Below are 16,182 nucleotides of genomic sequence, written 5' to 3'. Positions count from 1 at the left end.
GACTGGGAAATGACTGGGAAATGACCTCTGTCTGTGAAAGGGGGGATTCCCCTCGGGTACGTTTCCTCCCTGAGCACAGGGCAGGACGGCATGTACCGACCACCTCAGGCATCAGTTAAGCAGCTGCAATGCAAAGAGACTTGATGAATCACAAAGTCAGCCCAGCTACGCCTTTAGCAGCACAGCAGGCCAGGCGGCAAAGCCCTGGCCCAAGCGGCTGGTGCACGAAGGCCCTGCAGACCGCAGGGGCAGCGCAGGAAACCACCCCCTGTGCTGGGGGGGTTCTTGCAAGCTTTGCCACTCATAGAGGTGTGTGCAGGAGTGGGAAACACCACTGCAGCGGGGGCCTCCCTCCCGCAGCGCTGCTCTCCTTCAAGCGCTGGGAATCCCACACCACCACACACCCTCCTCTCCATCCACCCGCACCGGCTGCTACAGCGTCCGGCTTCCATCTTAGTACGGCCGCTGCCCCAGCGGGAAGGACTTGAGCTTTCATAAGTGGCTACTCTCCTGCACTTAAGCCAAATTAGTCTTGTTTATACTCCCGTGACTTGCATTCCCCTTTTTAATCTCGTATGGAAATACAGTATTTCTGCTTGGAGAAATATTGTTATTGCTCTGCCCCTTTCTTTTTTTTTTCCCCTATCACTTTCACAAGACTTTGGCTTTTTTTTTTTTTTTACTTTCCATTTGAAATCCTTTGCCCCAGCAAATCTCCTCAGCACATTTCCCAGTTACAGCCTGGGTAAAACAGAAAATGAGCTTCACTTTGCTAAACTTAGCTTCTTCCCATCTTTCTAAGTCTCACCTGACACCCACACCTTTTTGTCTTGCATTGGAAACCTTTGGAAAAGGTTGCTTTTTAGAATAAGCAGTAAATAGCTATTCTTTCAGCCCTCACCAATCCACCTCATTAGAAATGAGATTAAGCTATTTTTTAGCCAAACACAAACAGGAGTACCCACTGCAACCACAAGTACCTCTCTACTGCTGCTCTCCAAATAAAGATGGTAAAATTTGTTCTAAAAGGAGAATCAAAAGTGTTTCTTTCTGAAGCACCAGTTGCATAGTAGTGATTTTAGAAATTTAAGACAGCCCGAACCTGCTGCTGGATTATTTTTAACAGGGGCTTTGTGTGCAAGGTCAATTCGGAGGCCGCCTGGCCATGGAGGGCGAGAGGTCCCTGAAGCAAAGCCCTGGCTGCAGCCAGGAATCCTCTCTGCAGAAGAAGATTTTGAATTAATTTATAAGAGAGGACAAAAGAGTGAGCTGCTGACTTCTGAGCCTTTAGGACACTGCCACCATATGCAAACATCACTTTTTCTTTTCAGTTTTCCCGTCTTCGGTCAGATGACGGTGAGGTTCTCTACTGAAAACATAGGTGAGGCAAGGCAGCTGGTGTCAGACAGCTGGGAAATGAGCAGAGTTCAAGGTTCAGCTATTATTAAAAAGCATACACATCTTTCTATATTTATTCCCACTTTACAGCTCCAAATAAAACACATGCAGTTCTGATGAGTTTACAACTTTAAATACAACACAAGAAAAAAACCCTAAGACTCATCTGGGAAAACCATACTAACACATCTAAAAGCACCAGAAGGATTATTATTTTTTCTGCCACCACATATACAGCTACGTTTCTAAAAATACGCTACTAGCTCTCCAACTAAACATAACAAAACAGAAAAAACACTGCCTTACAAACACAGCCAGGATTTGAAATCAATAAGCCTGTTCCTCACCCCAGCTCCATCACAGGCCTCCTTGAAAAGCCACTTAAGAGGATCCATACATTGCAGCATGCTGTACACTCCAGCAAGCTTCAGATGTGGGTCTGACAAGCAGCAGGGAGCTCAGCAGGGCCAGCTGAACTATTTACCCCACTTCTCAGGCAGATTTCACAGGGCTGATCATCGCTGCTCCCAGCCTGATACCTCTGGCACAATAACTAGCTCCCTTCCTGCAATAACCAGAAAGCAAGCCAGCAGAGACATGCCCCTCCATCTCAGGGCATGGCTCCATTTCTTCAGAGAAAGAACCAGCAAGATGTGTAATCTGGGTCATTCATGTACTTAGATGCTTTGTCCCTCAGAAGGGCAAAATTATTTTAGTGAGTAAAAGTAATGCACACAGTGAAAACACCATCACTGGACCGACCATGCAGCAGCCCTATCTGAAAAGGTGTCTCCAGCACTTGCAGAGCCTGCTGCTGATACTCGCATCCTGCCTGCACCCTCGGCACGGTGCTGACCCAGTGGCTCTCCCTGGGGTCCGCAGACTGAAAGGCCAGAACAGCTGTGAAGTCTGACGTGACAAATAAAAAACGTCTACATGTAAGAAAATGTGGCTGTAACTGAGAGGCAGAGGAATGAAAACAATCTCCCCCATACCAGAAGGCAGATGGCCGGGCACAATCCAAATATCTTTTCTACATGCCTTGCAAAAATCCATTCAAAACCAAACAGCAACCACCACCACCAAGACATACAGCTGCAGCAGACTCCAGCTGTGAGATAATTCACTAACCACCTCTTTTTTTCCCCCTTTACACCAGAAAAATGTTAAGCCCAAAGAGTCTTCCCCAGGGCCCTGCACTGGCAGCAGGCCAGGCACAGGGTACTCACTGCAGGCTCCGCAGGTGAAGCAGCCGTCATGGTAGAGGTTGCCCATGGCCTGGCAAGCCTGGTTTGCTCCATACACCCCCTTGCTGCACTTCACGCAGGTCCCTGGAAAAGAGAGAGGGAGAGAGGTCAGAAGTGGGATCCAGCAGGGCGGCTGGGGTCACCAGCTGGGTGACCACACCTGTAATTCGGCATGGTGGCTCAGCAGCTTAGGACCGGACGGTCCACTGAAGCCACAAGATGTAAGTGACATCAGCATCACTCGCCCTGAGAGATCACAGGGTGTTAACAGGATCACGATGGTCACCAAACCTCCACAGCAAAAGACTTTTGCAAAAAAGTAAACTGCACAAGAACAGCCCTGTCTGACTACAGCAACATCTCCTCCTCTCATCCTTCCCCACAACCTTTATATTCATTTAAAACCACTTAAGGACCCTCCCAAAAGCCTGGGTGGTAGTAAATGGTGTTCAGGGTTGTTCACAGACCAATAGTTTCTGCTACTTACTGCATAAAATAAGCTTGTTGGTTGCATCTGCTGTGAGGAAAACACACCTCTTCAATTAGCCCCTTTAAATCTTCATTGATTGCAGACCCCAATCGCATCTACTTAATGCCCTAAGGATCTCCCACTGAAACAGAGCCGGACTACCTGACACCTACCTCTCTTCCCTCTGTCAGCCATGTCTCAACAGAGACCCAACGTAGGTGCTACCTACAGACCTCCTGCCCAAATGTTCCTCTCACTTCTTGGAGGACAAGGCAAGAAAGAAGTCAGTTTTAAGGAGAGGATACCTGCCGGTGGCAGCAGCCGAGGGGGGCTGACTCTCAGGCAGCCTGTGGGGCAAAGGATAGCAAGGGGAAGCACACAGAGTGAACTTCTGGCTATAAGCCATCCCAAGTACAAGTCCAAGCTCCTCTCACACCCAGGCTTTCCTGCCACCACCATCACCTAAAGACCAGGTCAGCTCTGGAGCTCCAGAGGGAGAAGACGATCACACTTGGCTGTTCAGCTCAGTCTCTTGCCAGTACAGCCAAGCACATTTCCACCCACAGCCCAGTGTGGGGCTCCAACCCAAAATGTGAGCTGGGCAGAGAGCGTAGGGTGAGGATTTCCACCTCACAAGGAAGCCTCTGGGACCCTCCAGGCACAGACGTGTATAACAGGGTCCGGGAATAGCAGCAAGGGGGCAGATGCACGGTGGTGGTGGTGGGGAGGGACTGCAGGGAGACTTCAGCACAGCAGGTTCACAAAGGGTGTTGTGTGTTCATCTAGGGACTCTCAAATCTCACCACATTTCCATGTAAAACTATTTTGGTAACAGAGTAAGAAGTGAAAACTGAGTTTCATGCCCTTGACAGCATCCACTAGCAGGACCTGCTCCCTCCACCTTGCAATGAGAAACGCAGCAAGGCCACCCAAAACCACTATTAGTGGCTGAGGAGGGAAAGTCCTTGTTCAAGGAAAATGACACATCAAGTCAGTTTACTAACTTCAGGCATTACCCTGTGATTGCGACAGATCGGTTTTAAAGCAGCATCACCCTTTAACTACCTCTAAATGAGCAACGTTAATCCATGTTTAAGCAAATAATAAACATGGATTTACCCAAAAGGGGCAGTGTGAAGGACAAACATAAGATGTGCTTATGTCTCTGGTCTGTGATGACCTTGCAGATGTGACTTCATCTCCAGGTCTCTCCTTTCACAACTTCTCAGTCCCATTCACCCCAGCTCTTAACCTCCCTGGGGCAGGCACTGTCGGTCATGTCTCGCTCCTACTGGCCCAAGAAGAGGGACAGCATCATCTTGCTGGAGATCCTTAGTCATGCTGTGGTTAAGAAAACTTCACTTCTTTCAGGGCACCGCAAGCTCCAGAGTAATTAGAAAAGTCTGGTGAAAGTTAGGAAGAAACCCAACGTACTTACGACAGTGCTGAAAAGTAACTCCAAACTGCAGCAGCACCACGCTGGCACTCCCAGGGTGGTTAACAATTTCTTCCGGCAGCCAATAGCTGCAGCTGTCAGTTTTCACACTACAGGGATAAAAACGCTCAGGAGCCCTTTGCAGTAGGGCACATGTGGCTGCTGAAAAGCAGATCCTTCTTTTTCCCAGAGCAGACCTGGCTCTCAGTGCTGCAGCTGCCTGCGTGCATTCAGCCAGCACATTGAAAGCTGTCCTAGCACTGCTCCAAGCCCTACTGCACTCAGAGCCAGAGTCCAAACTGACACAAACCTGGAGAGAAGGCTGCAGAGAATAATTAGTTCCTTTGTTTTGTCCAAATCCGACCTGAACTGAAATGCTAGCTTGGCTGCAGGCCCACCCCAGCACGCAGACTGGCACCAAGTTAGCAAAACTTGCTGGCTCTTTTTGAACCAAGCAGATTTATCTCACTTATTGAAAGAAACATTTTAAGAAAGCGAAAGATCAGTCATGCAAGCCACAAAAAAAACCCAAAACAAAACAAAAAACCAAAAAAACAGAAAAGACAAGACAAAGATAAGAAAATCTGGCTTTTCAAATGGATGTGTTCTCCCAGAAATTCACACGTTCAGCGGCAGGTGCCATGCAATAGTCTGACACAAGAGCTAACAGCTACCTCGCAAAAGTCACTCTCAACTACAGCAATGCAGAGCAGAAAGTTTTGAGAAAACCTGCTGATTTTGCTGCTTGAAACCTTCTTTCCACGACATTCACCAGGGTTTCCACAGAACCAATGTATTTATTGCACTGCAAGTGCTGCATTTTCCTCTTCTCTGTGCCAATGAGCAGCTGATCCAGAAAAAATCACCAGCGTGCTCTGATTTCCTCCTTTCCAGAAAACAGCCGGGTGATACTGAATATGGATGAGCAGCAAAGAAGAAGCAGGAGGCAGAAGGCACAGCAGCTGAGCGCAGGCACAGCGCACAGTAAAGATGCTGGCAGGCATCTAAAGCCACTATAAAATACCCTAATGCAAATCCCATGGAGGGCAGAAATTGCCTCTGCTGTCTCTTGTCCATCCCATTTAGGCTTCAGAGCATAGGCACTGCCCCTGTGGTTTCCTCGATGGGACAGATGATAGCCCAGCCAGATCCTGCAGGAGCTGCCCGGGCCCGTACCCAAACCTTCCTCTATCACCCGCCCCTTGACTGTCCCCACCATCCTTCCTCCTTGCTTTCAGTACATGCTCCATTTCATCCCCTGATTAATTCTTGTATCCACTTCTTTAAATATTTAGGCCCTTAAAACATGAAAAATAAAGTCACAGAATGAAAGGGCTTTTAAAATAAATTGACAACGTTGTCTGTAAAAAGTATAATGTGCTAAATTACCCAACTACATAATAGCCAGCCATGCTATAAATATTTATAGATGTCCTGTGGCAAGGCTGACAATTGAAAAATGGCATTATGGCAAATCTGTGTATAGCTTATGGTTGTATCTGCTAAATCTTACTTGAAAGCCAATTAAATCTCACTAGCAATTGGAATTACTCTACAAATAAGTCTTTGCTTCTTCCAAATACAATATTGTGGAGTATTTTAAGCAACTTACTTGAGCCTTCATCTCTGACTCTCAGCACACCTGTCCTGAAAGGGGAAAAAATGTGGTTTTCATTGATTTTTCCTTTCCACTTTTTTTTCTGCTGTTTGCTCCCTGCTGCCACAATGATCCTGTTCTTTTGGCTTAGGCTACGCAAGGAAAAAGCAATACCTGTTGCTGACAGTGGCCAGTCGCTGAGCTCGGCAACACGTGTGTGAAGCCAGCCTGATGGAAGGCAGTGCAGCACAGGCCACATCCAACTCCATCCCGCCACGAAATGGGCTCTGTGCCCTGCTCCACGCCAGCTCCGATCACAATTTCCCGAAACAGTGCTGAGCGTGCTTTCTGCTAGCCAGGGTGTAGAGTTAAAATGTCAGCATCATCAGTCCAGCCCCACATGCCACTGACACTAGTCAGCAGCTCTGGGTAATTTTCTTACCGTAGAGCAGCTTTTAGCAAAAATTTCTGTCCTCAGCTCAAAGCAGAATGATCCCGAGTAGCTACGGACCAGCAAGATGCCTGATTTCTGCACTGGGTTACTTTGCTGCACATAACAAGTGCTTATGCAAGCGCTGATCTGAGCTGATAGCTCCTCCAAAATTACAGCTTTTAACCTCAGACAATGTTATTAAGGTGAAATTAAAGGTTTCTCTTTAGCCACCAGGATTGACAAGCCCGAAGCACTGCACATGCGCAGCACCGGTAAATTCACGCTTGAGCACACCGGCAGAATGGTAGCCAGATCTGGAAAGGGAAAGGGATGGAAAATGCTGATTTCGGCTCAATTTCTGCTGGCAGGGCAGCCGGGCCCCGCACAACAAAGAGATCTCTGTTCCCTTTCGCATCATGCGGCAAGCAACCGCCCGCACTGCAGCTGAGTGCCTGAACAAAGGGACCTTTGGGGCTGAGCTGGGACCAAAAACATGCCCTGTAAGCCACTTCCCGGCGCTCGCCATACTCAAGCTCGGCACTGCAAACCAGAAGGAGGGCTGCCACCAGGAACAGCCTCGGCTCACGAGGTCAGACAGGTCCAATGCAGACCTCAAGGGCTGTCAGAAATGAAAGCGAACCCGGTGCTCAGTCTGAAATGTCAGTCCCACCCTCAAAGTTCAACAAGTGTATTTCCATTTACCGGCGAACTCAAAGCATTTAGAGACACCTTTTCCTCTTAAGTGTTGCTATTTCACACTCACCAGAAGGAGCTGTTACTTACTGTATCTCACTTGCTAAAAATTCAATGCAAACCATGCTGAACAGCAGCATTTTCTGGGACTGGTTGGTATGATTTATTTCCACATGCCAGACATCATCTATCTACAACCTAAGAACAGAGTTTTGGGTTTTTCCAGCAGCATCCCCCTTCTCAGCAACATCCAGGACAGCCAAGCCCTCCTACACATGTTCCTGGTTAGGTTTGCTAAGGTTGTCGCTTAATTTTGGAGGGCCAAATGTGATGGTGTGCTGCTTCAGTGGTGAGATTTCCTTGCCATGTCAATCTGGTCCCAGGTAAGAGGAATGCAGTGGCACGAGATTCTGGTGGTGTGTCTCTGTGTACGTAGCTAATCCAGAAACAGCACTTGGAAGGGTAAGTCTGTCCTGCCCCTTCCACTTACTCCATGCAAGCCACATTTCCATCATCAGCTTGACTCTTCTCCATCACACGTAACTGTTTTTTGCTCCCCTCCCTTACAGGAGGCTGGATTTATGCTGAAGAACCAGCAGTTGCATTTGAAAGAAACCTGCAGAGCCTTTGCATGTAAAACACCTCTGGTATCATCTTTCCCATCTGCCCAGACATGCATGTGGCTAATCCAGAAGTAAACCCCAATGCCTCTTGCCAGAAGCTGTACTTTCACAAAGGTCCCCCCCATCAGAGCACATACCAGCTTTCCTCTTAACTTGTCCTCCTTTCCCACTCTGACGGGGAGGACCCTCATGAAGGTACAACTTCTGCATTTCCAACCCACCTATTTATTTCAGGAGAACCAAGCCCTCCACTTGCGCACACATTTTTCAAAGACTGTCCACTGAGAAAAGACTTCACCCTGTCATACCCAATGTGATGCTCAGTTCTTCAGGCTTTACTTCAGACCTTCTTCAGAACCTGATGCCACTTCCCCGTGGCTGACCTTAACCAAGTCATTTCTACATCAAACTCTAGACACATCGCGTGCCTCACTATGCTGTTATCCACTACTGTGCAATTGCTCTTGCTGGAGAGCTGATTTCAAGGATATCTGGAGGCCCATATGAGATCAAGTGCCTGGAAACCCTGCCAATTTGGTCCCATTCACCACTGGGTGACTGGGTTGTCACTCAATGGTAGCAAAGGTGTACAGGTACTCCCTGCCCAAAGAACCACAGAGTTGGTAAATGCAATTTTTGTGTACCGTTTTTGCATGCCATGTTCTTGACCCTCGTCTTTGCTGTAGACAGTCATGTATACACTGGCAGTGAAGTACAACAATGCCATCAAGCTCACATCAGTGCCAGTTTAAGTACATTACAGTGATGTCAGAGATTATGTTAACTCCAGTGCCACATGAAAGAGGCTCCTTATTCCCTTCAGTCCCCACTGCCACAGCATCCTGGCTGAAAGGCCTATCGCTCCTCTGCCTCAACTCCTTCCTCTTCTTCCCTTTTGGTAGATTTTTCCTTAGCTTGCAAACCCAGCTGAGCTCCCAAGAGGAAGGGAGGAGAAGCACATACTGCTGTAATCTTGAGGAGCCATATCCCAGGCAACTACTTATTTGCTTGGTTCCTTGCAATGAGATAAACTTTGCAATCTGCACACACCCACTAGTCCATGTGCCATGATCCTTCCAGCTTTCGTTGTTCCACCAGGACCCGTCTCACCCTGCCTCCCCCTCCTCTCTGCTGCAGGCCAGCATCTCCTTCCAGCTGTGGTGTTCTCCCAGGAGCAGGCAGCAAGAGTTGCCTCCACTCATTCCCAGTGGAAATGTTATCAACACCCATGTACCATATAAACCTTAGAAGAACTTTCATTTTAGTAAGAAATTCTCCACTCAGCAGCCCTGAAATTACCCTCATTGCTGCTGAAGCATCCTGAGGCACCATCAGCAGCAGGGCTCGGTAAAGTCCGCAGGCATGTACAGCCTTAAAGTTAAATGAATTGTGGTTTCAGCAGTGGTAAAACACTAACTTCACTATGCACAAGACTTTGAAAGAGCGCTGCTGGCCTTCAAGTTGATCATAACCATTCAAAGGTGCTGGGGTTCCAGGTCTCTGCAGGGTTCAGAGATTTACCTACTGCTCTAGTTCTGCCAAGGGGAAAAGAAATCTACAGGCTTTGCTACGAGATCTCCTCTGCCTGACTGCTGGGAAGCATCCCAGTGTTTCACTGCAAAACAAGATGCCTGAGGCCCTCCTAAAATATCTGCAGCTTATCATCAGCTCTGCTCTAAATAATAAGGAAGCCAGAACTCAACACCTAACAAATATAACTAGAAAACAATTTATAAAAATTGTTTTAAAAAAGCTCTTGGTAAAGGTGTGGATAGTCTTCATCAGATGGAGATTTCCATCTAGCTATATTAAATAAGCACTGGTGAAAACATGATGCTACACATGACACCTCTAAAAGCACCCATCTGTGCCTGCAGACCAAGGAACTGTGTGGTACCACAGGCTCTGCTAAAATAAATGGTAAAACCTCCCTGCAGACCCCACCGCCCCTCAGCCAGGCCTCACCCCTACCAAGTCCCTTCCAGGCAGTGCAGGCAGACGCTCAGTTTGGTTGTGCAGCTGCCCAGCTCTCACCTAAAAACTCATCCGGCACCAGTCCTCAGGATGGTGCTGCCTCACCTAATCCAAAACATCTGCATTGCACTGGGTGGTGCTAGCGGAGGAGTTGCAACTTCCCCATTCACTCCTATTTAATTAATCTTCCCTTCAGCAAGTGGAGATGAAGGCTGCTGCATCCAAAGGAACCCCACGGAAAATCATGGGATTCAGGCACCTCACTCCTGGATGTTCCCTGGAAATGGTACACCAAAAATCTGAATACAACCTAAGATGCCTTCCAGCAACACCTCCCAGGGACATGGGGCCCCTTCTCTGCTGCATGCCAACCAGCCTCTCCAGGGAGCAATTTCAGGATTTCCCTCTCCAGGTTTAAGACCTGGGTGATACCTGAGACTCCCTATGTCCTACTTGACAGCCCACATAAATCAAGTCAGCACTTCAAAAGCACTCTTGGAGAACCCAGATTCCTCCAGGGACACGTGTAGCCCATGCTGCTCACACATAGGCCACAATTTAAAAAAAAAAAAAAAAATTCTTGGCTTTGGCTTTGTTTGCTTCTTTCCTTTCACTTATTATACATACCCTGAGCAGACAAAAGTATTTTGTACAGCAAGCTGGTGCTGACAGATAACCAGACTGTTACTCCTCAGCAGAGCATCCTACCTATGTTATACCTAGTCCCTAGCTTATCCTTTCCCAGGCTTTCATTTACAAATACTCATTTTCACATAGTGAAGGAATAAGCGGCTCCTTTACTGTGACTAGAATTAATTGTTCATGATAAATATCTGGTCTAAACCGAGACAGACCGCAGGACTGTATGTTAACAAGACAGAGAGATCCATCTTAAAAAAAATCCTGTTGTTACAAAAGCAGCATCCAAAATTAGGAGAGCTGAAGGCATTTCAGATAAAATACACTGGTCATATGCACTTCAGTCCTGGTTTCATTTCCTGGCTCTGATGTACTGCAAAGCTGCTGCATTAGACTTCCCTTCACTGGGGGAAAGCCTGCAACAAACTAAACTGTTGATCCTTTTTATCACTATTGCAGTAGTATTTATTTTCCATTCTAAAGTGTGCTAGCTTGAGGGTAGGGCATATCAGAAGACCAGCTGGGTCCTGCATTCCTCCAAAGGAAGTAAGGTAACTGTGACAAAATGAAAATAAAAGTGAGAAAGAAAGGGGGAAGAGGCCCATAATTAAAAGACCTCGGTACTTGCTCCTTCCTGCTCCTTGGTCCTCCACAGGGCAGATCTGCTGAGTCTTCCCCAACAGAGCTGAGGTTCCACAAAACTTCACTTCTTCCTCTGCCATGACTGCCTTGTTTTTCTCTCTCTCTCTCCTGTTTCCAGAATTTCTCAGAGGCTACACCCAGGTGTAAAACCTCCTGCCAGGAGGATGTCAAAAGACTGCACCAAGGATCAGGCAGCCTCCATCTCTTCTCCCTCACCAGGGCTCACCAGTAACTCACCTGCCTGACCAGCAGGACTCTCCGTGCTGCCAGAATTACTCCTGCTTCACTACAAATTTCCCACAGGACGAAAGCCTCCCCCTGATGCTACCTCCTATTTTGTGACAAACATGTAAAAATCTAACCAGTGACTCGGTGCCTCTGCTTTCTCACCCCATCCCTGTGCACATTTTGGACAAGGTATGGTCCAGCTGGTTTACTCGCACCATGAGGAGAAGACGCACGCAGCAGGGTCTGTTGAAGTGGAGCTGAATGCCACCTCCAGCAAAATATTCCCATTTTTGAGAACTGCCTCCCAGGAGACTGTTGTCCCAACCCCACCTCCATTATCAGCTCCTTGTCACGGCGTTCAGGCCGCCCCCCCCAGAGACAAGACTCCCTGAGCTCATTCAAACCACGCACTGCCCGCATGGGATGCAAAGCGCCCAAACACTCCAAGTGTTTGGGCCAAAACGCTCCAAGTACAGCAACTCGACACATCACTTCTCTGCGACAGAATAAAAACGTGTCTGCCCTGCCACAAGGCTGAATCCAGTCTCAGATACTAAGATAAACAATCCCAGAACAGCCCTCTGTGGGCAAGTACCACCGCCTTATGCCAAGAAACACATTTTGTTATGCAATTCGCAACTGAGCACTCGGTGGTTCCTCCAGCTATGTCCCCGAAGCTTGGCGTTGAAGCCCATGGCTGCTCCTGTGCGTGCAGACCACCGCTGAGCCACCCACCGACCCCACCGGAGAGGAGCCCATGCAACGGCACCTGTGCAGCCTGAGATGCAAACCCCTCCTCGGCACCAGGCTGAAGAGTTTAATCTGTCCTTGCTTCTACTTCTGTGAGCGTGGGTCTAAAACAGTGAGACAAATCCACACACTAGACCTGCTCCTGTCGTTCATTAAATTAGCCCCGGAGTTCTCAGCCTTCCCAGCAGCTTCGGGTTTCCTTCCCCCAAAAGCTGAACTATCTTATCTGCTATTCATTTGCAAAGTGGCCCGGCAGAGAAAGGAAATGCTCAATTTGCCCCTGACCTTCTGCCATCCTGGGATAGTAAATCGGTTCAATCCAGCAGGACATTTAATATTCTCATTGGGAGATCCTCACATCTAAGCTGTCCCTCTTCACTGCCAAGTGTCAGCAATAACCTCAGGTGGTCTGGACTACTCGCAGACCCGAGATTTAGGGAGGTACATGCCTACCACCTGTTTTTCTCCTGTCTTCAGGATGCACTGATCCTTTCACAGCTCATGGGGACAGCACCTGGGGGCAGGGGGAAATCCTGGCAAGTCTGGAAATCCACCACCCTTCCCATCCCCAAGCAACTCCTCTTCAAGAAATCCCGCAAGCATGCCCGGCTGTGGCCACCTCCGTGGGAGGTACCACCAAGCCTCCCCCGAGCTCTGTACCCTTCTCCGTGCCCGTGGCGTACGCAGGCACGACTCCTCCACAGGCTGGACGGCTGCCTTCCCACCCACACGTGGCCAGGCAGTGTACTTTTAAGACATGGAGAACCAGGAGTACTGTCAACCAAAGTTAAGTGCCTCCCTGTCAGCGACAAAGGGCACTTCAAAAGATGCTGCTCCAGCTTCTTCTCAGCATTGTCCTCCCCAAAGCTGCTAACTACCTTTGCTTTAAAATCTAAGAGGTAGGATTAAGGAAAAAAGCGGCACAGGAGGAAGAGCTTCCAGTCCCTGTGATAAGTAAAAGTTAAATAACAAACCCTACCCCGAGCAAACGAGAAAGCATAATGAAGCAGGCGAATGGGCAAACGCAACCCAGCAGGTGTGGACCCTGCAGTGACACTTCGCAACAAACCCTCTTCACACCGACTGGCCGACTGCCTCCTTACCAAAGTAATCGGCCTTCGGCCGAGCATCCATCTCCTGCTCCAGGCGCTGGGTCAGTGCCTCCAGCTTCAGCTCAGCCGCCGACGGCCCTTGCTCTGGCTGTGGAAGGAGGGTCTGGCAGGGCAGCTTCACCTTCGCCGTGCTGGAGCCCTCCGGGTGACCAGCATCCAGCCGTGGGCCACTCACACCCTCGGGGAAAAGCGGCTGTGGAGCATCTGGAGCCATCAGCCCGCGCGAGGCCAAGCGCGAGGAGCCCGGCTCGGGGCTTGTGCTGCTGCCGTTGGGCCGGTGGTTTTGACCATGGGCCACGTAGTGCCCGCTTGGGCTGGGGTAGGCAGCGGTGTGCTGGCAGTCCACGCTCGGAGCAGCGGGTGCGGAGCTGGGGGGGAAGGACAGCAGGACGCCCTGGTACCACAGCTGGCTGCTGTCCCCTCCAGCCCTGGGACCACAGGGCTCAGCAGGGCCTGAAAACCCCCGGGCCGGCTGCACTGAGGGGGTCGAGAAGGAGGAGGACCTCGGCTGTGGCAGGGCACCTGGTGCCCCCTCCTCCATCCCCACCGGGGGTGCCAGGGGGGTCCGGGCATGCGAGAAGGAGGAGGACCTCTGCCCAGCTGGCGTGGGGTCACGGCCCCCACCGCCCCGCCTGCCCTCGCTGCCATTCTCCTGCCCACCACGGCAGGGCTGGGGGTCACCGGGGCTCCCGGCCTGCTGCTCCCCACGCCCAACACCGGGCCGTGAGCCTCCCGCTCTGGGGATCCTGTCGGTCTCCGCTTCCCAGCTCCGGCGCCCAGCCTGGCTCCCTGGGGCCTCAGCACGGGCCCCGCTCTCGCCGAAGCCTCGCTCCCCTCCATCGTATGGCCTCGTGCGCGGCCCCTCAGCAGCCGAGGCTGGGGGCGGCTTGGCACCCCGTGCTGCCGGCGGGCTGGGCCGGGGGGCATTGAAGGCAGCCCCTCCGTTGAGGGCGGCCATCAGCATCTCCTCCTGCTGCTGCTGCTGCTGCTGCTGGAGGTGGATCTTAGCCATTTTGGTGGCGAAGACCCGCCTGGTCTCCTCAAACTCGGGGTTGTTGCCGGCAGCTTTGTCCACCCGAAAGAGCCCGTCTTTGGAGGCCTCGTACATGTTGAGGTCTTCGATGAACTTGCTGGCTTCCAGACCGAGATCGTCGTACTTATCCATCCCTCCCGGCTCAGCGGGCTGACCCCCGCCTTCCTCCTCCTTTCTTCTCCTCCTCCTCCTCCTCCTCCTTCCCGCCGGGATCAGGCCACTGCCAGCCGCGCCGGCCGCTCCGTCCCGCCGCGCCGTCTCACTCCCGCCGCGCCCGTCCCCGGCGGGGGCGGGAGCTGGGGGGCGTGGCCAGGAGGCGGGGGCGGGGGCGTGCCCCCCGCCCCCGCCTCCTGGCCACGCCCCCCAGCTCCCGCCCCCGCCGCCGCGCGGCCGGTTGCGCGTGCGGGCGCGGGCACAGACGTCACGTGCGGATCCCCGGACGTAACGCGCGCCGGCGGTGCCGGGTGACGCTTGGGGAAGGGGCGCGGTGATTCGAAGGGACCCGGATGAGGCAGGGAGGGGGCGTTTTCGCGCCTTTTCTCACCCCCTTCCCCTCAGCCCGAAGGTGAAAAAAAAAACCCCAACAAAAAAACGTGAAAAGTCGCGGCCGCCCGTCGTGAAAAAGCAGCCCCTGGAAAACTGTTGGGAAGACCTCATTCTGTAGTGACAATTGGCCTTAACAGTAGGAAACTGTATGAATTTTCTTGATTGATTTGACCCTGTATGCTGCACAGTCATGCTTAAGTGAGCGTGGCTGAGGGACCCCAGCTCATTGCAAGCACAGCCCCCACCCTGAAAAATAAAGGGTACCCCTGTACGCCCAGCATAACACCACCAGCATCACAGCCCCTCCAACACCTTTGTGAGCCCCCCCACCCCATTATCTAGCATCATAGACAAGTAACTGCAGCAAGACCAACTCCAGGGTCATTTACATCAAGAAAGAAGCAGATGAATGATGACCTCATAAAATTACAGCTGCTTTGGAAAACAGTGACATGTGCGTGTTACATAGCGATCAGTCAAATCATGTTGTACCTGAACGCTTGAAAGGTATAAGAACTGTGTATAAACCCACATTTGGGGTACAAGAACTGTGTATAAAACAACATTTGGGGTATAAGAACTGCGTATAAAACCACATTTGGGGTATAAGAACTGTGTATAAAACAACATTTGGGGTATAAGAACTGTGTATAAACCCACATTTGGGGTACAAGAACTGTGTATAAAACCACATTTGGGGTACAAGAACTGTGTATAAAACCACATTTGGGGTATAAGAACTGTGTATAAAACCACATTTGGGGTATAAGAACTGTGTATAAAACCACATTTGGGGTATAAGAACTGTGTATAAAACAACATTTGGGGTACAAGAACTGTGTATAAAACCACATTTGGGGTACAAGAACTGTGTATAAAACCACATTTGGGGTATAAGAACTGTGTATAAAACAACATTTGGGGTATAAGAACTGTGTATAAAACCACATTTGCCCCCATGTGAACGGGCAGCCTCATGCACATGAACAAAGACTTACCCTTATGACTCTATATTTGTGTCCCGGTCTCTCTCCTTCGTTGGCACCAGCCAGTTGTGAAATTTCTGTGGCAAAACCCAGCTGGGGGTGCCCAGAGGTCAGGGGGCTGCAGTGGGATCTCCGCCGGGCTTGGGGGAGAGGACGGTTTGTAGGGAGCCATGGTGCTTCTGAGTAAATCGACCGGTACAGTTGATCCTCCGGGCTCAGGCATGTGTCCTGTATTCCCTGGATTTGTTTTAATTCTCCCCCAGGCTCCAGGAGGTAGGGCCACGTGTTAAGGAACGTGGAAATTTGCTGCCTTTAATAATCACAGATTGGTCTGTGACCAAAACATGTCAGAAACCAAATAAATCCCCTCCCCTCTT

At 50.3% G+C, this 16,182-nt stretch overlaps 1 protein-coding gene across 2 annotated transcripts in view; it reads right to left on the bottom strand.

The window, feature by feature from the left end:
- The window catches only part of LIMD1 (LIM domain containing 1), a 34,831-nt gene extending 20,311 nt beyond the window's left edge, over positions 1–14,520 (bottom strand). For both annotated transcript variants that reach the window (XM_074859475.1, XM_074859484.1), the window contains exons 1-2: positions 13,232–14,520; positions 2,628–2,729 (exon numbers count right to left, since the gene is read on the bottom strand). In XM_074859475.1, coding sequence (XP_074715576.1) covers positions 2,628–2,729; positions 13,232–14,405 — 1,276 coding nt within the window. In that variant the 5' untranslated portion in view covers positions 14,406–14,520. The remainder of the gene's footprint in view (positions 1–2,627; positions 2,730–13,231) is intronic.
- Positions 14,521–16,182: the final 1,662 nt, after the last annotated feature.

The sequence above is a fragment of the Strix uralensis genome, chromosome 1, assembly GCF_047716275.1.
Source record: "Strix uralensis isolate ZFMK-TIS-50842 chromosome 1, bStrUra1, whole genome shotgun sequence".
In the NCBI taxonomy this organism is placed as follows: domain Eukaryota; kingdom Metazoa; phylum Chordata; class Aves; order Strigiformes; family Strigidae; genus Strix; species Strix uralensis.
The sequence above is the reverse complement of the archived record's forward strand: the minus strand, read 5'-3'. Positions and strand labels throughout refer to the sequence as shown.